Source organism: Amblyomma americanum, chromosome 7, assembly GCF_052857255.1.
Source record: "Amblyomma americanum isolate KBUSLIRL-KWMA chromosome 7, ASM5285725v1, whole genome shotgun sequence".
NCBI lineage: Eukaryota > Metazoa > Arthropoda > Arachnida > Ixodida > Ixodidae > Amblyomma > Amblyomma americanum.
Window position 1 is genome coordinate 32,454,243 of NC_135503.1, and position 23,221 is coordinate 32,477,463.

General features: G+C 49.0%; 1 protein-coding gene across 1 annotated transcript in view; it reads left to right on the forward strand.

Moving 5' to 3' along the window:
• Window positions 1–4,825: 4,825 nt before the first annotated feature.
• Window positions 4,826–23,221, forward strand: part of LOC144097041 (uncharacterized) — a 45,606-nt gene continuing 27,210 nt past the window's right edge. The window contains exon 1 of the mRNA XM_077629829.1: window positions 4,826–5,652. Within this exon, the coding sequence (XP_077485955.1) occupies window positions 5,377–5,652 (276 nt within the window). The 5' untranslated portion in view covers window positions 4,826–5,376. The remainder of the gene's footprint in view (window positions 5,653–23,221) is intronic.

The following is a 23,221-nucleotide window of genomic DNA, read 5'->3' on the forward strand; positions in this document are numbered from 1 at the left end:
GCTCGAGAAGAGAGAGTTGCTTTACTGAAGCTAATGCGCACTGTGTGTCGCGAACCGGTAACCTCCAATTTTTCTTCGGTCGTATAAGTTACCGTTGCTTTGCAGTCATTTTATTTTTCATGAATGAACATACATTGACGGCGGTGTAGTTGTCGCCTCGAATTTACACGAAATCTGATAGTTTGTAACAAGGCTGAAACGTGTGCTTTATTGGAAGAGACAAGATTGTGGTCAATTTTCGCGGCGTTTTTGTAGCCTAATAGCTGGATTGCTACATATATGTACTGCGCATAGGTACGTCGTAGCTGTGTTATTTGTTGTAACACGTGATTTGATGCAATCAAGTTCGTATTCGCGTGACCAATAAGAATTGCAAGTTCACCTACAATAATTAAATCCACTGAGGATTTCACTGGTTTCGACTCTGGTCACTGGATTACTATGCTTTCCATTATGCCTTACAAAAAGTGTCACATGCTACAACTCCTCAAATTTATCCACTTCCCACTCACAACGCTGGCGTGCAACGGGCATCTGTCCGATGTCGTATAAGGACAGACTGGTGTTACAAGATGATCCTGGAATCGCCCTGGGCAAGCCCCATGCACGTGAGTTTGTGTCCTACGAAGGTCCACGTGGTATGTCCTTCGGGATGTACAGGGTTCTCGGCTGGGATGTGAAGGCCATAAGTCATTTTGGTGCAGGAGAGGTATTTTAAACTATTTAAACTGCACAGGTGAAGGAAAAAATTGACAACCTGCTCAAGCAACTGCAATTTTATTGCATATCGATCATATCAGACCTGCACATGAGCCCTCAATTATATGATAAGTGTGTTTAAAGGCACGCAAAGATACCATCATCATCATCATCATCATCATCATCATCATCATCTATTTACCGTTAAGGGCCCCAGGGGGCATTACATAAGGGGGGGGGGCGAACAGTAATCATGTCACAAAGAACAAAGAACAAAGAAAAAAAAGAACCAAAGCATTTAGCACCATCAAATAGGTTCCAGCAAGAGCAACCAAGACTGACAAAAAAAAAGCGGGACAATGCGCGTCCTCTATTTGATTGTCCGCGTTAAATATAGTCGCTGCAAGAAATTCTCAGAAAAATGCACTCAACATGCTTGACTGGATAGCGCGGGTTTCTCAAATCTGCAGCGAACTGTGCGAGACAGCGTACATTAGGAGATATGAGAGAAAGAATGACGTTCATTCAAGGAGTAAAAAGGCCAAAAATATGTCCTCTGTACGAGGGTCTACTAGTCCAGCATCCCTCTGGAGGCAGCCTTGGACAGGGTCCGGAAAGCCAGTGTAATCTGGCTCTCGATGTCCACCGCCCGCAGGGCTTCCTGCCAAGAGGATGGGGTAGGGGAGGGAATGCGGAAGGGGGAGGGGCTGCCCTGGGTTCGGGGCACGTCCATACATAGCGATGCTGATCCGCTTTCGAATGGCGGCATTGGTTACATTCAACTGTGAATATGGGATGAAAAAAAAAAAAGGCCGCCACCATCTGGAAGACGTTGAAGTAACGAGCGTTAGCTGTTTAGTTTACTAGACGAAGAAAGCGAAGAAGAGCGCGCCGCTCGTTTCGAGAAACGGAATATAATACCTTTTGAAACGTGGTGGATTGCCACCATGCTCGGCTACGCGTGCATGCACGCCGCCTAGCGGAACGATCGCCGCCTACCGCCATCTATCAGAGAAATTACGATGCACGTCTACTCATTGTCGAGTTGCACCCCCTCATGATAGGTCCCAAAAGGAATTTGCTACGTTAGGGAGGTCAAGGTTGGCCTAGAATTCGGCTTGCGGTGCGATATCGTAACGCTTCAATTAGTAATTGCATGTATGCAATGTTTACCTGCTATTTAACTGTGGTTTTATTTCTATACCACAGGGTCTTATTTGCCTACCAAATTCGGTATAAAACTGTCCCCGGAAGGGTGCCCGTTGTTCTCGAGGTATATAAGCGGAACGAATGTATACATGTATAGCGGTCCCATAACGGGACAGTTTTCCTACCCTTTTTAGGATATTTTTTGATGAGGGGAGGGGGGAGAGATGTGAGGGCACAACACATTTTAATCACCGCCATCTTGGATTCGAGAAACCGAAACCATGCCGCCATTTCGTCCCCTGACGACATACTCACATAGTTCCACCTCTATCCACCATATTAGACCATGACGTCATCATTGGCAGGCGGCAGGTGGTTGTTTCTACAATGCTATCGTAGGTCGTGCTGCAAGTCTCAATGCGAGATGCGCTGTTTTCTAGTTACAGCCACAGGTGGCGCCTTGATCTCAGTGTGGTAGGAGAACTCACGAAACCTCGAAACGTGATGAGTAGAAGAACTGCAGATTGGGCTAGTTGGTGATGCACAGTGGTGGTTCTACAGCGCAAAAACACACACAGACCAAGTAGGAGACGAAACAAAGCGCTGGTTTGTGTGTCTCGTCTCCTACTTGCTCTGTGTGTGTTTTTGCGTTGTTGAATCACCACGTGATGAGTAGTTGCTGCCACAGATGGCGCTGTGATCAAGGGTGGTAGCAGACCCCACGAAATCTCGAAACGTCATGAGTAAGAGTTAACGCTCTTAAATGCTGACTAGTTTGGGCGAGATGAAGGAGTTAGTCTGGATTCGCCTTGAGATTTAGCTCTCCCAAGGCGTCGACCGTTTGTGAGGCAGCGCGTACTCCATCCTGGCTTGTCTATAATAGCTGATAATGTCACTCTATCCCATAGCCCACTCATTTAGCCCACCCCAATGGGGTAGGGTGAATATTCCACAGCTTCGCGGTCGATGCAGTCTCGCCTGCGCCTACTCGCTCCCGGGGATACCTTCATGCCCTGGCTCGTACACGACAGATATTTGATGAGGGAGGTGGGAGTTCATATTCCCAAAAGCAGGAACCTGTAGGTAGTTTGTGAGTCAGTTCATACTGTTGTGATGTTTTGACTGCGGCCAGCTATATCGAGTGCTAAGTCTACGGCGGTTCGTACCGCCGTGCCACGGTCAGATTTGCAGATTATCCCTTTAATGACTTTTTACGGTTCCATCGTCACGGCAGCGATCGCTGCTTCACTCGGTTCAGGATGTATGGCCCCATAGTTGTATATTACATCTTGCCTTTCGCCGAAGGTCCTGGTTAAGAATTTTGCTCTGGACTTCCTGCGCCGCATGTTGAGCTCAGGGTGCATTTTGCGTCGTAATCATATCAGCAGCCTGAATACGCCCAATGCAGGCAAAGGACTCTCCCATGTCTCTCCAATCGGCCCTGCTTGAGGTTCCTTACCGAAAAGTGCGTAGCCTAGGCCGCTCAGCAATTGAAGCCTTCATTTCATTGACCGTTGGATTCCTTTACATGTATGCTACAACGGTTCCCTCATGTTCTTTTTCTTGTCTGCTCACTACCCCATATACGTCCTTATGGCGCTTACAATGTGTTGAAACAACTGTTCAGCAGTCTACAAACACAACGCCGATTGTAAGAGAAGCGAATATGTAATAGCACATTGTGAAACCACGACATTTGCATGCAAGTCACTACATACGAGGTCACATAAAACGCTACAGGCCTAATGTAAAGTATACATGAGAACTCAGTCACCTTCCGAATGTGTACACGCTCAGTGACCTTTGTCTGAGGTTAAACTCGAGTGGAATACAGGCCGCCGGGCATTCAAATATTTGAGGAATATCTCTTACTCTAGGTGCCATTCAGCGCTGGATTAAAGGGGGGCTAAGGGGGCTGCAGCCCAGGACCTCACCTCGGACAGTAGGAGAAGGGGGGGGGGGGGCATTTATTCTAATCTGCTTAGTAGATGGAACCATGGGCAACGGAACTTCGAGCGACATGTATGAAGCGATAAAACCAGAACGAGCAGACGGGGCCCCCGCCTAATCTGACAGCATGCGTTTAGCCTGATAGCCTGATCGTTTGGGGAGAGCTTGTCGAGCTGCAAAAACAGGAAACCCCCGCCACCCCGGCGGGGCCTTCTTCCTTACGAAGCGAGGTGCGTTTACTTGGAAGAGTTTTCGTGGTTTCTTGTCAGTCCGTCGGTCCAGTGCTGTCTGGAGAGGAGGGGCAAGGGGGAAACACTTAAAGCATGTAATGTGGGATGAGGGCCTAAATCTCCCTTGCCCCTCGTCACCACCACGCCACCCTCCACCTCTCAAATAGTTCCGCCGCTGTCCTCATAGAAAGGATGTGCTGCAGTACCCAACAGTGCCTCCCGTTCGACTTTTCTGTACCGTGACGGTAATTTGGGCGGGGGAGGATGAGTCGGATAGCAGATGATGAGTCTGATGGCAGAGTCTAGGAAGGAAAGGAAAGAAGACGTCACACGTGCTTTTGTCCGCGTGCCGTGGGGCATGGAATGTTCACTGTTCGGGCTAGGGTTGGGGAAGAGTGAAAGGGGAAGTTGGAGAGCTGCACACTAAGGCCTGTCTCCAGGGCCCATTCCTGCCTGGTGGCTGCGCACCCTCGCGCGCGCTCGACGGAAAAAGTAGGTCAGACTGGCCGCCGAACTTTCCAGAAAGAGGTAGAAAAAGATGACTCAGAGGCGACGGAGGGCGCGTAACTTCGCCCGCGCTAGGAATCGCCCTCTCCCTTTCGTTCTCGCGCTCGGCGTCGACGGGGCGAAAGAAAAATCGAGAACCTCCCAGAACAGACGATTGCTCCCAGCCAATAGGAAGACGAGACCGGAACGGAAGGAGTGAGTTTGTACGGAGGAGAGAATTTGTACAGGGAACTCTATGCGTATGTGAACGCCTGTGTTGGCGGAAGTAACAGACAGGCGCGGCGCTCGTCTATGAAAGGAAGTTGATCGCGGGCTGCGATTCAGCGGCGAGCCGCCGGTTAAGCTTGCATAAGCCCGCCCGCTGAGGAGCTCCCGGGGGACGCACCACTCTCGGCCAGCCACGGACCATCCAGGCAGCGTGCACCAGTCATCGGCACGGCCACCGTTGGACACCTGCGGTCGCGTCGGGCTGACGAAGTGCCCGGTGCGGTGAACAATTAGCATCCATTCATGCGAAAATGCTCGGTCGGGAGCATCAAAGTGGTGCGTCTAAACGAAAGGCGAAATTAGAGAAGAGCGTGAAAAGAAGCTACCAAAGATGACAAAGTACCTTCTGAATGCAGCTTCCGCGTAGCAGTATGATCGCTCTACCCAGAGTCCGTGTCAAATTCCCAATAGTACCGACTGTGCATCTGTGGAGGACTTGCCAACTGGCAAGAACCAAGGTTTGGCTCATCTTGGTTGTCTGGATCCTGTGAAAACGGTGCCAACCTCGGTCGTCCTTATTTCTGACCAATCGACGCTAACCGAGCCCTATCCTGTTCCTGAGTCAGCAACGTCTATGCTACTCGGCCGGGCTCCTGCCACAGAGCTCCAGGTGTCCGGCCCACCTCGCTCGATTTCTACTACTGCTGATCAACAGGTGCCAAACCTCCCCGATGAGCCTCCTTCTATTGACGAGCGCCAGGAAGCAACACTCCAAAAACCGACTCACTTGTTTCCTGTTAGTTTGGCTTCAAATAATCATGCTCCCACCCACAAAGTGTGCCTCGAGAGGACGAATGAGACGGCTTCTCGTTGCGGCAACAGAGAAGTACAGACATCCCCGCAGCAAGAGGTACGTTGCGAGATTCTCCGAAGTGACCCTGCTAACTGGCCCGACGTTATTACTGACAGATTTCGGAGTGTATGCCTTGAGAAAGGGCCACTGTACTTTCAAAATCGGGCAGAAAATTTTCCGTCTTCCGAAAGGCAATACAAAACTCAGAAACGCTATATGTCACCTCATCTTTTCGTGCGAAAGTCTGAAAATGGAGAGGCGTACGAGCGACACTGGTTAATGTACTCAGAGTCCAAAGGTTCCGTTTGCTGTTTCATGTGAAAACTATTTTCGATTTCAAGCAACCCCAGTGCATTCACCACGCACGGCTTTTCTGATTGGAAAAGAGCAGAAGAAAAGGTTTGCGCACATGAAAATAGCGTCGAGCACAGGAACTGTGTGGCAGCATGGCTCGCCTGCTCTAACTCGAGCAGCATAATTGACAAGAAGCTGGTTAAGCATCTTGTCACTGAGACCGCTTGCTGGACAGAGGTGTTGAAGCGCGTAGTCGTTGTAGTTAAGCTTCTTGCTGAGCGCAACCTAGCGTTTAGGGGCAGTGAGGAGATTTTTGGTTCACCGAGAAATGGCAATTATATGGGAGTGCTTGAGGCCATTGTCAAGCTTGATTCCTTTCTAGAGGAGCACATCAAACGCTACGGGAACAAAAGAAAAGGTTCCCCATTGTATCTGTCAAAAATCATTTGTTATGAATTTACGAGGATATGGCAAAGGCTGTCAAGGAACGTCTCGTTGACGAAGTGAAACGCGCAAAATACTTCTCTTAAATTGTTGATTCGACTCCAGACCTTACTCACGCTGATCAGCTGTCAGTTGTTTTACGATAATATTTAAATGGGAAACTGTGCGAACGCTTTCTTGGATTTGTTCCAATCGAATCGCTTACCGGCTTGCATCTTTTCGATACCGTGATGTCCCTCTTGACGACCACTGGCATCTCAATTGATGACTGTAGGGGCCAAGCTTATGATAATGCGAGTGATATGTCAGGAAAATACAAAGGACTGCAGCTCAAATCAAACACCTGAACGAATTGGCAGTCTACGGCCCGTGTGCTGGTAACTCACTGAACTTAGCTGGCGCGTGTAGCGTTGACAGTTGCCTTGAGGCAGTCAAATTTTTCACTGTAATTCAGAGACTATATGTGTTCTTTGCTGCCTCACCTAAGCGATGGAGGTGTCTTTTGGACAGCATGGGCGGACCTGGCCAGCAGCTTGTTTTGAAAAGTGTCTCTGATACCAGGTGGCCAAGACACGCTGAATCATGTAAGGCCATTCTGAAAATTTTCAATGCAGTCTTGTGTTGCCTTGAAGCTATATCAAAGAACGAGGAAGGAAACGGTGACACTAAGAACGAAGCGCATTCTCTCTTCAAGAAACTAGAGACTGCATTCATGGCGATTTCCTGGAGTGAAATCTTGGAGCGTTTTGACAAAACGAGCGTAGCACTTCAGAAACCAGGCCTAGACATTTCAACTGCTGTAGACCTGCTGAGCTTTCTAGAAGGATTTGTTAATTTTTAGCGACCTCTCTTTGATACCTTCGAAAAGAGAGCACGCACATTAAGTACGAATCAATGTTATCAGGATGAGGGCAAACACATCGTTTTGAGTAAGCATCCGGATGAAAAAAGCGATAGTGCGCTACAAGGTAGAAAAAAGTTTATCGTAGAGACCTACAATGTTGTACTTGACAGTCTAGGCTCTGCTTTGCGAGTGTGAAAGATTACCTACACTGAACTCTGTGAAAGGTTCGGATTCTTAAAATTGCTGACAGAAGTTGGGAGCGAGGCCTCTCTGGCACAGCAGGCTGAGAAGTTGGTGAAAACCTACAAAAATGATTTGGAGCCAGCATTTTCCGCTGAAATAGTTCAGTTTGTGAACTTTCTGCACAACTCTGTGTGCCGGGACACGAGTCCCCTGGGAATAATGAAGTTGCTGCACGAAAGAAAGCTTATTGATGTGTTTCCGAACCTTTCTAGTGCTTTGCGAATGTACTTAAGCATACTCGTGGCAAACGGTGAGACCGAACGATCGTTTTCCAAGTTGTCGCTGATAAAAAAATCGCCTTCGTTCGCGCCCCCTTGACGACAAGGTGAACTCCCTTGCTATCTTGTCCATTGAAAGTGACGTTCTCCGCGATCTATCCTTCGAACAGACTATATCTGATTTTGCCAAAGCGAAGGCGCGAAAGATGACATTTTAAAAGAGGACTGTTTGCGCTATACATGAATAGTTCCAATAAGTTCGTTGTGTCGCCTCCCAGCCTCCACGTTGCCAATGAAACGCTGAGTAGTGTAATTCAAGATACGCAAATCTTCGTTGTTCGTTTCTTGTTTGTTCTTCTTGTGATATTTAGCGTGCTTATAAAGAACTGTACTTTTGTTCTTTTTGATAGTGCCACGTTTATTTGGTGTGGTCCTTGCTTGTCTTACCTTTAACGAAACTATTTTCAAATATTGTTTTGTAATTACAGTTGGTAATTTTCATCTGTATTCTAGTGCATTTTTATGGTGTTTGTATTGCCTTAAGTATTGTATATATCTATTGCATATTTATAGAGTAACGTGTATAACGATTGCTGCACTCTGATGCTTGAATTTTAATAAAGAATGTTTTGAATACAACTATGCGTCTCCTCACGGGATTAAACTTAGTGATGCAAACAAAGCCTAGCTTCAGAAGGATCGACACCTGAACTGTGTTGTCTTTTCTACGCTCTTGTTCGTCTTGAGTGCACTAAACTTTTCCGTAAAGCCTAGCTTTTCCTGAAAACAGAATGCAGATTAATCACAAAGTGAACATATGTGTTGGTGTTTACAACAGCACGCGTCTCAAGCAAGTTTTAATGTTTTCCTTACAATAATAACAATAATATTAATCCCGTTGACGGCACTTCGTTCTTTTTAATTTGGTGGAATTAAAATGAAACATGGCATATTTCCAGTAGCGTAGCAAGCGACAGGGGGGGGGGGGTGTCAGTGGTGCCGTTCGGCATGATTATTATCCTTGAAACCAAAGCCGCAGCAGATCAGGTACGACTTTTATGCGCACCGAGTGTATGTAGTTAACAGAAACCTTGTTTCACTTCAAACGCAAGGTGCTCGTGTACAGTTGCACCGATCGGCGGTGGTCCTCACTTATGCGGTTTACAAAGGTGGAATCTATTCTAATGGCACGATTCTGCTCTGGGAAGCACATTCTCACAATCACAAAGCTGACCTCTGTCGTACACTTTGTGCAGCTGAGACGTTATGACAATTGAGAGCACAAGTGAACTGGCAGGGGCATCGCAAACTAGTGCAAGGATCGGCACAAGAACAGCATTGCCTTAAAAAAATAGACCGCCTTTTATTGTTCATCTAATGCTTAATGAACTACCATCCGCGGTGGCTCCCTGGTCAATGCGCTCGGCTGCTGAGCTCGATGACGCAGGTTCTATTCTGGACTCGTCGGTCTCATTTCGATGCAGGTGAAATGCAAGGCGCCCTGCGAGCGGTACGATGTCAGTCACATCGCATGTGAGGGTCGACTCGACCCGCTCGGTCCACTTCGGTTTGCTTCTCCGAGGTGTCCTTTCTAGTTACCTTAACTAACAAGAGAGGGCGCCGACGTCGTAGCGCCACGAGCGCCACAGACGGTATGACAGTGCTGCGCAAGGAAGACTGCTCTCTCTCTTCGGCTCGGGAACTGGGCGCGCGCTCAAGTTCCGCATGAGGCCTGTTTCACATGCAAGCGAACCGCTCGCGAATTCCGCCGCCGCGGAGAATGCACCCTCTCGGCGGCGAGAGCAAGCGGTTGAACTTTGACGTGCTGAGCGGATTACTCTAGGCTGATGCACGTGCTCATACAGTCGTTCACTGTTGAAGGCTGACTGGCTGAGAAGGCGGCGACTATGTGCTGTTCACGTAGGCCTCGAAGAAGATAGTCTATCTGTCCATCTGCGACCTTGACGGGGCAGCGCTATATACCCGTCGCAACTTTGCAAAGACCTCCTGGCGTAGTCTTTCACCAGCGTTTCATTTAACTTTAATTACACGCTCTTGTCACTCAATGAGTGAGAGCTCGGATGAGAAAGAGGCCTACAACACTCTGCTCCATTCTTTCCATGTGATGTAGTTATGACCGACGGCCAGGTGCCAGTTGTGAGCAGTGCCTTTCAGTTTGCTTGAAGCGATGAGGCGAGTGATGGCGTCATCCCACGAAGCTAGCTGCTGCACTTGATTTACTTCATCAACTCACGCGGCCACATCATGTTCCGACGAATCATCAAAGTAAGGGATTGACGTGGTAAGCTCTGTGTGGAGTTCGCTGACCTTTCCGCGAACTCGTTGGTCTTGTGTTCGCAAGGAAGGCCGCTCCAGTGGGGTCGGAAGTCCCCAACAAAGGAGCCCGTCCCGTCCCTGCCTCCCCTTCGTGCGGCGGACGTCCTCGTTTACGCCGCGCCGTCACGGGGATGACCCGCCGGGAAAAACGCTAACCAAGTACAGCTGTCGACATGTGGTTGTTAAGGGGCTGACGAGGTTTCGGGGGCGCACGAGATATGAGTATTAGCCGAGTGACCGGAAACCCACTATTCCCGTAACGACTGTGTTCGTCTCGTGCGGTGTATTCTGTAAACACTTTAGGGATCGTTTTGTAGCGTGTGCGAAAGAACCACGGCTGGGCCGTGGGTGCCGTGGGAGAGGGTGGTCGCGTTTGTGCTGTTTGTCTATTTGATTGCAACCTCTCCTTTCCCAAAAGTTTAATCAGCACTCTTTCCCCAATCTGTGATTAGTTGGCGGAAACCTTATTTTCCTTTCCGTGACCACTGATTGGTGAGGGGTGTCGTTTGTTATCTTATTGGTTGCTGTCCCCGCTAAGGGCGGAGACAGAGGGTTTAAAACCAAGCGCTCTGGGTTGAGCGGGGGCTGAATTCGTCTGATCCACGATTTAGTCATGTAAATAGTTTTCTCCTTGCTTTGTTTCTTCTCGTTTTTTACCTATGTTGTAAATAAATAGTTAACCTTCTCCTTTCCTTGAGTAAAGTGAATGTTTGCGAGTAGAACCACCGGGTCACCAAGAAACCCCGATTTCATCATCAAGTAGTTTCCTCTCATCGCCACTGGAAGTTGAAACTCAACTCTCTGGAAAAGTGGCGACAGCTGTCTAAGGCCTGGGCAAATGTAGGGGCCAAACCGCGAGAGCCTGAACTGTGGCTGGATCTAGTGAGAAATTTGTCGAAGAAGTTGTCAGATCCGGTGTTTGAATTGCTTCGCAACTTGCTTCGATGCCGGCGCTGTGTCGTTTAATGAGGTCTTCTTTTGGGCCTGATACGTCTAAGTGGCATCGCTCGAGTTCTTCTCGAAGGGGCTCAATACTAAAGCACCACACTGTTGCTGTGCCTAATGCGTGCTAATGAATTCCGGGCATTGCGATTTAGATGAATGAACGTACGAAGCGACGGGCTTGCTTGATCGACTCGAACGCTGTAGTAGGCTTTGCGATGTTCGAGAGAGAGAGAGAGAAACGTTTAATGGGTAGAATGTTTGGGTGGGCCCTCATTCCAGGAGCCCATTGGCTCCTGTCGCCCCTCTTGCCCGGTTCACCAGCGAAAGCTGGTCCTCCGAATGTGAGCTGGAAAGCGCCACCTGCCAGTCCTCAGTTGGGTTATTGATTCTTGGTGTAGCTGGGTTTTTCTGGAATGCCCATATACCATATGGTATAAGTCAGCCACTTCACCGCAGAAGGCGCAATGTGGATCGTACCAAATAAGAAACACACACCTGAATTTGACAAGATTTATGTAAGTATTTGATAGAAATTACCTTAAAATGACTCCTGGCTCCCTGTTAAGATTTTTGTGTGGTTCGGCGCATACTTTCCTCGTTAATCTCAAACGTTGGAGTAAATCCATGTAGCTTAATAGTGGTTGAGAACAATTATTTTCCTGCGAATGTTGGGGGACCCGGGGTAATAGCGCACGGGCAGCGGCGTGAGCGCCTTCATTTCCAACATCCCCACAGTGTCCTGGAGTCCGTTAGAGCGTGGATTTAAAGTCTGCATCTTCTTTAGTTCCAAGTATGGCCCAAACAACGTTGCAGGCTTAGCTTTACGGGGCACAGTTCGAACGACGCAATGGGCTTTGGTTATTCGAGCAAGGCGAACGGCGTAGAGGGCATTCGTAGCTCGCAAAGTTCGAGCGCCTTGGAAGGCTTGGTTCATTCTGGCGTCTTGTACAACGTCGGAGGCTCAGCTTGACGGCTTGTCAGTCGAATGCAGGCTGGCGGGCTCGTAGTTGAGCATCAGGCGGAAGCTCGTTGTCGACTGCTTCATATGTGAGGCTCATGTGCTGGGCGGCTTTTGGGCGAAGACACAAGGGCGACGACTAATTTGTAATAGTTGCATACCTAACGTTTCGCAACGTAGGTGCGACAGCGCGACGCGCACATCACTCATCGCACGCGGCTTCAGCAGAAGACAGCGTTAGCCATCGTTTGTGCTCATGGAGGAAAAAATACTCAGGAGGGCGCGAGCCGCCACGCAGCCAACCTTCGAAGCCGCTCCTCCCCCGCTTTTTGTTCTCTGAGTCAGTCCCTAATGTTTTGATGCTCGTATGTTTTAATTAGTTCGCGCGTCTGCGCCGGCCATGGCGCGGGAGTCTACAGCAAGGAGGTTGATCTATAGTCAGTTTTCCGCTCTGGTCTGCGCATGCGCGTGCGCAGCGGGGATAGATGTCACCGCACGCTATCACGTGGTGTGATCACGGTGGGATCGACTCTCGCCTTTTTACTTTTCATGACTAGGGGTTGGTTCCAGTTACCCAGACGTCCGACAGGATGCCTAGTGTGACGTCTAGGAAGCCGTCTACATATCCACATATTGGAACTCGTATACTGCCGGAAAGGGATCCGGAAAGAGAGAGCGCAGGCGGGATCGCTTGCGCATCCCATACTGATGAACCGCATGTACCCTGCGGAACACGATATGCTGTGTCCTTTTCGCAAACTAGAAAAGGGCACCCTGCCGTACGTCTTGGCAGAGTGCACAAAACTCAAGACCCCCCTCCTCCTCTCCTTCCCGCCAACACCCCCAATTCCCAACCCCTTGAGCGACGGGAGGCCTTGTTATCCAGCCCCGCCCTACCGATTCAGCTTGCACTGACGGACTGGGGCCAGGAGCTGCTGGAAACATATGGGTGCCGTATCTAGGGAACCACCCCGTCTGGTGCCTGCGTGCACCACCGATTTATTTCGGGCTTAATAAATGTTGATTCATCATCACAGCGATGAATTTTAATTCTTAAAATCAAGGCCCTAAAGCCGTAACCGTCAGATTATAAACATATCATGTAAACACACATACAGCGTCCGCTGCAGTAGCAATACCCACAAAAGCTCTAAACTGCACGATTCTCTCCTGCGTTATTAACAAATATGCACTGCTATGAGTCGCACGTCCACAAAGATTGCTTAATTAGCCACGGGTTTGCATACTGATTACCAGAGGAACTCACATTCGAAGTACGACACATATCATACTACGGCCACACTCCGACGCCCGCGAAGGGAACGAGTTGCTCATCCGCGCACATCAGCTTTGCAATATTTGTACACGAAGTTAGCTTGCATCGATGTTCACTTCGGCAAAGCAATCTTCTTGGACAGCTCCGTAATAGGGTACCTGGATGCCTCGTAAGAAATGGAGCTGCCACCTGTTGTGCGGCGGGCGAAGCATGTGATATAGCTAACTGCTGGGTGCTTCCATCTGTCGGGAACTGCAGTAGATGGCTCATATATCGCACTGGATTCACTGGGAAACACCCATCCGATGACAGTTGGCATTGAATAAGCACAGCCCTAGCGTTCAGCAAGAAGCAGAGGTGACCACTGAGCTTCCCGCCGGTTGGACTGCTGCCTTGTCCACCATGGCACAATTACCCCGACGCAGTCTTTGCACAAAGGTTAGTTGGTGCCTGCTTTGTGGGGCCCCGCCGCGGTGGCTCAGTGGTTAGGGCGCTCGACTACTGATCCGGAGTTCCCGCGTTCGAACCCGACCGCGGCGGCTGCGTTTTTATGGAGGAAAAACGCTAAGGCGCCCGTGTGCTGTGCGATGTCAGTGCACGTTAAAGATCCCCTGGTGGTCGAAATTATTCCGGAGCCCTCCACTACGGTACCTCTCTCTTCCTTTCTTCTTTCACTCCCTCCTTTACCCTTCCCTTACGGCGCGGTTCAGGTGTCCAAAGATATATGAGACAGATACTGCGCCATTTCCTTTCCCTCCAAAAACCAATTATTATTATTATTATTATTATTATTATTATTTGTGGGGAAGAAGAAGAGGAAGGGCAGTTCGACCTAAGAGCAGCCACCGCGTGACGTAAAGAAGAAGCGACGGAAGACTGCAAACATGCAGGACAGCAGCCCTCGCAACAGAACTGCCGCCGCGGCTTGGACGGCGCCAAGCTTCCTCTTCACAAAGAACCCTGGGCACCGCCTAAGCTTCATCTGCGTTCTGTCCGGCGTACTTGTGGGCGCTGCCGCAGCCATATCAACCGGTATCTACGTCTGGAGCCCGCAGGAAGGCGAGGTAGACGTGTCCCCATTCTGCTGCCCTGATCTAGCGAGAGAATTAGCCTGGTACCTCAACCAAAGCATTGACCCGTGCAAGGATTTCTTCTCATACGTCTGTTCTAACGTCATTGGCGACAAAAAGAGGCGCGAAGACGACCTGCAAAAGCAGCTTGAGCAGTCATTGCTCACCGGCGCCACGTCTGAAGCCAAGCCAAGGGGTGTCGCGGGACGCTTCCTCACGTCTTTTTACAGGTCGTGCGTGACGACTCTTCCGTACCCCCAAAGCTTCTTCCGCTCCCTCGCTAGCGCGCTGGTTCGCGACTCATGGGAACGTCAGGAACTGGTGGACACCAGAAGTGCCATTCTGTACATCTTCAGAGCTTCTGTTAAGTACCAGTTGCCGTCAGCTGTGGACGTGTCTTTCAGCCGGATGAAGTCGACGGTGCTCCTGAAAAGCAGAGAGATTTGCACGCATAGCAGCCATTACTATGACGCAATGACCGCTGTGGTAGACGCCATGAACGAGCGTCCTAATGCGGTGACTTTGTCATCAGAATCAGCGTTTCGTTTCCGGGGCAAACTGTGCGACGCACTTTCATCCTCTTTGCGAATGAAAAGGCGCTACTCAACGCACAACGATAGCCACCAGATCCAAGCGGAACTATGGAGCAAAGAAGACCTCGATGCCGGCTTCAGTGTCTACGGTTCCTCAGTGCGGAGCGTGAGATTCGTCACTGCCGTGGGCTTCCGCCAGATCCGACTTATTTATGACCAGTTTGCCTCGGAGAATACAAACAGTACAGCTGCAGCAAAGCGGGTTGCTTTCCTAGTGTGGCACAGCGTCGTACATGGAGCAGAACACTTCTACGCGACGCTGAACGACTCTCACCGGTTTTTATTCACCGTTTGCCGGACCAGAATATATATAATGCGCGCATTCTGGGAGGCGTTCGCCGCCGAAATGCTAACAAGCCCAGACAAAGACGCAGTTGCCCATGCACTGTTTACATCCGTGAAACGCTCAGTGTACGTGGACATTCGGGAGAGCCTGATCTTCGACGCTGACGATGTCGAGCGACTGCACAGCTTCTTCGAGAATCTCGTTCTCGTCACACCCACTGAGGCAAGTCGGATTTCGATAGCGGTTCCAAACGCTAGTGACAGTCTTGGCGAGAACATCTTAAGGGGGAACTCTTATTTGTTCTTAGTGCAAAAAGAGCGCGAGGAGAACTTGACAGACGTGCGCAGGGTCGTATACGAGGAAGTAACCTTCCTGGGAGAAAGGCAGCTGTTGTTGTCTTCCACAATTTACGGCTACATTAGGGCGGGCTCAAGCGATTATGAGCTGCCCAACAATGCTCGAGTGGGCCGACTGTTAGCGGAGGCCATTTGGCACATGGCACTCGTCAAGATGAATTGGTCGTCCAAAAGTCGGGATAATATCAACCGGTTTAAAAAGTGCTTCCCCGAGAACAAATTGGGTGACATCAAAACTGATTTGACAAACAACTTGGTCGTGATCGTTTTGGGCCTGTCGTCAGTCGTGAAAACACTCAACAGGTCTGACTGGGAAATGCTCAAGCATGCTTGGAGTCTGTGGCGTATTTCAAACGCACAGTTCTTCTTCATGTTGAGCACCTACTATAGGTGCCCGTGGTTCTGGTGGTCGCATTATGGCCGCATGACCAACGTGTCGTTGTTGTACAACGAAGACTTCGCCACGGCATTCCAGTGCCATTATAGTGCGCCGATGGCAAGGACACGCCAGTGTTTTTTGAAAGGATCTCGCGCGCTCAAGCAGTAGCTCGAGAAGTGTGTGTGGCTTGTATAGTGAATCTCATACGCTGTTTGTCGCGAGATGGTGACCGCCATTTTTTCGTGATGTATAAATTGCCGTGGCTTTACATTCATTTTTCATTCATGAATGGTACACAAGGTGTGTGTGTGTGGGGGGGGGGGGGGTGCTGTATCGAATTTACACGAAAACTGAGCGTTTGTAACGAGGCTGAAACGTGCGTTTTATTGCAAGAGACAAGTATCGGGTCACTTTCGACGCGTGTTTATACCACAATTGCTATGGTTGCATGGGTTCTGCGCTGTTCACGGCACCGCCGTAGCAATGTTATTTGTCGTAACGAATAATTTGATCCAATCACATCTTCGTAATCACGCGACCAATAGGAATGAAATATCTACATGTTCATGCTCAGCCGCGATGAGTAAATGCACTGAAGGCGGAAACATGCGTTACTGGCTCGTTGTGATTTCCAGTTATTCCTTTGGAAAAGTGTCACATACAACAACTTCTCATATTTAGCGAGTTCCCAGTCACAACGCTGGTATCGAACAGGAATCCGTGCGATGCCGTGTGAGAATAGGCGGATATCCTAAGATGATCATGAAATCACCCGGGCCATGTCCCGTGCACGTGAGTTTGCTTCCCACGGAAGTCCGTGTTATGTCCTTGGCGATGAGTAGGTTGCCCAACAGAGAGTTGATGGCAAATGGTGATTTTGCTCTGGGACAGGTACTTCAAAGCGTATTAAAACTGCAGAGGAGAGGGCCAAAGTGGACAACATGCTAATGCAACTGAAATTTTATTGGACACCTTGCACACCACACCTTCCGACAAGCCCTCAATAATATAATAAGTGTATATAAAGGCATGCAGAGATGCCAAAGAATTTAGAAAGCGTGTAAAATTGTATATGCCAACTTTCTTTACCGTCATATAGGTTCCAGCTAGAACTAAAAAGACTGGCAAAAAAGTGCTGGACAATGCGGGTCCTGTACTTTCTTGTGATTCTTAAATTTAGTCGCTGCAAGAAATTATCGGAGAAATGCACTCACACGCCTAGATGCCTCAAGTTTCTCAAAGCTTCAGCCAAGTGCGCGAGACCGCGGTCACTAGGAGACATGAGAGAAAGAATAGCGTCCATTCAAGGAGTAAAAAGTACAAAAAAATATGTCCTCTGTACGAGGGTCTACTAGTCCAGCATCCCCCTGGAGGCAGCCTTGGACAGGGCCCGGAAAACCAGTGTAATCTGGTTCTCGATGTCCACCGCCCGCGGGGCTTCCTGCCAAGAGGAGCGAATGGGGAAGGGAATGGGGCAGGGGGGGGGTAGGCTACCCTTGGTGCTGGGCACGCCCACACATAGCGATGCAGATCCGCTTTCGAATGGTGGCATTGGTTACATTCTGCCGCGATAGTGGGATGAAAAATACATGCGAGTTTGGGCGAGATGTAGGTGATCGTCTCGATTCGCCTTGAGATTAAGCTCTCCTAAGATGCCGAGCGTTTGTGAGGCGGGGCTACTCCGTCCTGGCTGCTCTATAATATTCAAGAATCTCACTCTATCCCATACCCCTCTCACTTAGCCCGTCAGAGCGGCAGGGTGAAGATTCCATCGGTGCGCGTGCTCGTTCCCGGAGAAATCCTCATGCCCTCGTCCCCACACGACATATATTTGTAGATGGAGGCGGAGTTGCTGTTAGGAGGTTTAGATTCTCCACTAGTGCTTTCCCGCAAAGCAGAAACCTGTAGGCAGCTTGTGGATTGGTTCATACTGTTGCGATGTTTTGACTGTGGCCAGCTGTATCGAGTGCTAAGTCTACGGCGGCCCCTTCCGCCGTGCCAGGGCCAGATGTACAGGTTACCCTTGTAATGATTCGTTCGGATCCCATGGTCAGGGACTCATGGCAGCGACCCCTGCTATGCCTCGTTCAGGTTTTATGGCCGCATCGGTGTGTATTAAGTCTTGCTTCTCACCGAAGGTGTGGCTTAAGAATTTTCCTATCGCCTTTGTCCGTCCCATGTTGAGCTCAGGGTGCGTATTACGTGGTAGCAGTGTTACGTTGACCTGCTTGAGAATCCTTAACGGGATGGGCTGCGTCTCCGCGTGCCTGTTTCCGGACGCGAGTAGCCTAGGCTGCTCGGAAAGTGAAGAGTTCGCTTCATTCACCATGTACGTCATAACGATTCCCTCATTACCCTATTCTTGTTTTGTCACTACTACATATATGGCCTTAAGGTGCTTACAATGAGCTGAAGCAATTTCTCAACAGCCTGCAAACACCCCAAGTATTCTAGGAGAAGCGAATATTTTAATAGCACAATATAAACCCACGACGTTTACATGCAGGTCACCAAATAAAAGTCATAAAACGCTTCAGGCCTCATGTAAAGTAAAGTTATACAGAACTTGGTCGCCTTCCATCTGTCTACCTCGCTCAGTGACCTTGTTCGGTGGTTAAACTCGCGCGGAATACAGGTATCTAGGTCTTCAAATATCTGAGACATATCTCTTACGCGAGGTTTTTTTTTTAATTGGTTTTTGGGGAAAGGAAATGGCGCAGTATCTGTCTCATATATCGTTTGACACCTGAACCACGCCGTAAGGGAATGGATAAAGGAGGAAGTGAAAGAAGAAAGGAAGAGAGAGGTGTCGCAGTGGAGGGCTCAGGAATAATTTCGACCACCTGGGGCTCTTTAACGTGCACTGACATCGCACAGCACACGGGCGCCTTAGCGTTTTTCCTCCATAAAAACGCAGTCGCCGCGGTCGGGTTCGAACTCGGGAACTCCGGATCAGTAGTCGAGCGAGGAGCCATTCGCCCGAACAGAGCTGCCCAAACACACACTCATCCATTACCACTCGCGATACACCGTCCCACCCAACCTCGTCCACCTGCATCTCCAAGAGCGCCTACACCTGCGTTGCTTACAACCCTACCCTCTAGAAGTGCCAGCCATCACCAACCACACTAACTGCACCATCACGAGGCATCCACCCATTAGAAGCCCAGGCTGCACCGAACGAAAAAGTGGCGGTGAAGTCGAATTCAAAGACGCAGTTTGAAAGCCGGCTGCCTTCCAGAAGCACAACCCAACGCCACTCTAGACCCACCTCCATCCCCACCTTCACCCTCCAGAAGAATTGTCATGTATAAAAGCATTCAGTAGAGAAAAAAAACGCGAAAGAAACAAAGACGAATCGAACTGCTTTCGCAGAATTTCGCACCAGATGTCTGATCGTCTCATAATTTTTTTTTTTATTTTCACGACGGTTGTAGGCGCCCTGAATTAGCTGTGAATGGACAAGGCGACACGGCCAAACGCGACTGAAGTTGGCCAACTCTGCTGACTAAACAGGGCGGTTGCGCGCGCGCACCAGCGGCCGTGCGTCTTCCTTCTAATTGCCTTTTCAGCCCACAGATGGCGACACAAGTCCAATGAGCTGCAATAGTGCTGCGTTACGAAGGTTTTTTCGGCAGAGGCGCTCTGGCTCTTTGACGGGGAGCAGAAAGTTGCGTCCAACAGGGACTGACATGTGAGTTGACAATAAAGATTTTTTCTCTATATATAAATGTGCGCACCGATCCAATACCGCCGATTTTTGAAGAGCTTCTGTACAGCCATGACTCTCTCTCTCTCTTTTTTTTTTTTTATTGCGCCTTTTGAGAGTTTCCAACATCTTGGAGACCACTGAGTTAAGTGGATGAACTCGTGATCGCGAGCAGCAATCAGTAAAACTTTGAATGTATTCGCCGCCACTTCGAGTGTTGGCAGTGCTTTTAATTTTTGTCAAAACCGGAACTGAGATTGGTGCTGGCCTCGGAAACAAAAATTTGTTTTTTGAGAAAAGGAAAGGGCGAGCACTTGTCAGCGGCGTGCCATGGCAGGAGGAGAAATGTTTATTGGCACAAAAAGTGGGCGGTGTCTTTCTACTCCGGAATGCCGTTGGATTTAGCTCTTGCCCTAGCCCTCGGGATGTGCTATTCCCGGCCCTTGAGGCTTGAACTCGACCGAGCTGTCTCCCACCCCTCAATGGTTGGCTGATTGATTGGCTTGAGGTCGAGTCTCCTTGGCATGTCCCTATACCATATGGTATAGGTCTGCCACTTCTCCACAATACCTATATTCGGATTGGAAAGTTCCTTGATCTATGAGCAGTAGTTTTCTTGAAGTTGTTTACGTGTTTGTCTGTAGGTAAAAAAAAACAAAAACAAAATTCCGCGTGTCGATATTCGGATTGGAAAGTTCCTGGATCTATGAGCAGTAGTTTTCTTGAAGTTGTTTACGCGTTTGTCTGTAGGTAAAAAACAAAACAAAACAAAAACAAAATTCCGCGTGTCGATGGAATTGCATAAGCAGGCCTGGGGTGCGGCCTGATCTCGGTGACCAGAAGCGACAACGCACTCCCCTCACCAGAGCAGGACTTGGCCACCCTGGTGTAGTGCTTGGCCACAAACCAATTAACCCTTGTGCCTCAGTCCTTAGCGGCTGCGGAGCAATTCTGACCAAGGTGCGGCGGTCATACCCGTGACGCCGCGGGGGGCGCTAAGAATTGCCTTTTATTTTAGAGCGGAAGCTCTACTTTGCGACTAAAGCTGCAAAAGCCGATTCATCGCTGAGGCCTTGGCGTTGACCTTGGATAAATAAATATTGCCGCGACTGGGATTCGAACCTGCGACGCCGCAAACAGATCAGCTTCGCTGGCCGCTGCACGAGAGCACTGTGCTATCGACGCAGCCGATGATGCCTCGTCTTCTTCTTCTTCTTCTTCTTCTTCTTCTTCTTCTTCTTCTTCTTCTTCTTCTTATTATTATTATTATTATTATTATTATTATTATTATTATTATTATTATTATTATTATTATTATTATTATTTTCTTCTTCTTCTGCTGCTGCTTCTCCTCCTCCTCCTCCTCCTCCTCCTCCTCCTCCTCCTCCTCCTCCTCCTCCTCCTCCTCCTTCTTCTTCTTCTTCTTCCTCCTCCTTTTAAAACACGGCACATACCCACTAGGGGGTATTGGCCAAGGTGTAGTGGCATAAACAAGGAAATTTCCATAGGAGATTACGACTAAATATTAGCGCCAAACGTGAATTTTGAAAAAAATGTATCAATGAAAAATGACAGAAGAATATTTAAAGTAAAACTTAAACTGACTGCAACACACTCGCGCGCTGTGCATTATACGTCGTCGTCTTCATCAACCTCCATCTGCGGCGCGAACAGATCAGGCCAGCTTAACCTCGATTGGAGCTTAACGTGAGTCTAATATCGTCGCCAGACGTGCCGACGACCCAGCAAAGCAAAACCATGAAACAATCAGGTTAAACACCTGCTTTCGCACTTGTACTCGGTTAAACTACGTTCAAACCCTACCATTTTTTTTTTCAGGATCGCCTCCTGCGTTTTGTTCAGTCCCAGTTAGCGGGGGGTGAGTATGTCCTTCTTCAAGTCCATAATGTCGAAGCCTGTCTGTGGAGGTATAAGGAGCTTGCTTGAGTAGTCATTATCGAGCGGATGGGCGGAAGGGTGCCCGAAGGAGAAAAGCGCGGACAGCGGTGTGTGCACCTTCGTTCCTCTTTGATGCCCTGGTGGCCTGGTACCCAAATCAAGTGTTCAGTTTCTGCACTTCGCTTGCACCCTTCTATCCTTGCCGCCTTGGAATTAATTTTACCTTCGATGAAGTGCCTGCTGTAGGCTGCCCGAGAGTCCGTGAGTGTAAATTCTCCTCTCAACAACTGCCACCTCACTCATGAAATATCTGTCATGTGGGGACACCGGTGGAATCTTCACCCTATCCCACTGGCTGGCTAAGGCAGAGGACTATGGGATATTTGGACGTTATTAGTGGAAACGACTGCTCCGATGGGCAAACCCCGGGCAGGATCTTGCGATGCTTGTACGTTTTTGCCAAGTGAAATAAATAAATAAATGGATCGTCTTCTTCATTAACTAATACTAATATCAAACTAACATCCGCAATTTGAGCTATGTGGCCGTAGTGACAGAGAGATGTGGTCTACATTCGTTGCCGTGGGCAACGTTATGGCAGAAACACGGCGCTAGAGCAACACTAGTTCGTGTTAACAGCATTGCTGCAGAAACGAGGCACTGGAGCATAGGCCGCCGGCGTACATTGGGTAAATTGGCATTGATGATGAATAAAGATGAAGGCGCGTATTACTGGTTCCCTGGGTCCGTGGACGCCTCAATCGGGCTTTCAGGGACGTAGTGGCGGTATTCCCCTGCAAAAAAACTGCACCGATTTCGCATAGTATTTCGGGTTCAGCAATGATAATCCGCCAGCCATTTTTTCATTCATTTATTTATTTATGGTTCGGATCAGTTACACCGACGGCGGCTACGCGGCTCATCCCACAAACGGGTGCTCTAGCGTTGCGCTCTAAAATGCAGTACACTGTAGGTATGGGGGACTTCAGTGCCAAGGCAGGCAAGAAGCAGGCTGGAGACCAGTGGGCGAGCATGGCATATATAGGCTCTAGGAATAGCAGGGGGGGAGCAATTAGTACAGTTTGCGGAGAAAAATAATTTACGGATCATGCATACCTTCTTCCGCAAACGGGAGAACATGAAGTAGACTTTGAGGAGCCCTAACGACGATACTAAATATGAAATAGGCTTCGCACTGCGCGCTCATCGTGCAGGATGTGCAGGTCCTCGGAAAGGTGTGATGCAGCGACCATGTGTGTTATAAGGTATCGATTTCGCGTAGACTTGAGGAGGAAACGAAAGCAACTATTGAGGACATCGCATAGCACATGCGTCTTTTGCTTCTTGCCTCCATTGAAAAGCGGCCGCCGTTGGCAAGGGGTCGATCCCGTGCCCTCGGGTTCAACATTCGAGTGCTCTAACCACCAATAGTGTTTCCCACTGGTCAATCAGGAGGGAGTGCGAAGTCCCCCTCCAGAGCAACCAAAACTGTCACAGGGCGACGCAATCCTGAACGAGCAGCGAAACACGAACACAATCCCGGAAGGGAATAATAATAATAATAATAATAATAATAATAATAATAATAATAATAATAATAATAATAATAATAATAATAATAATAATAATAGTTGGTTTGGGGGGAAAGGAAATGGCGCAGTATCTGTCTCATATATCGTTGGACACCTGAACCGCGCCGTAAGGGAAGGGATAAGGGAGGGAGTGAAAGAAGAAAGGAAGAAAGGGGTGCCGTAGTGGAGGGTTCTGGAATAATT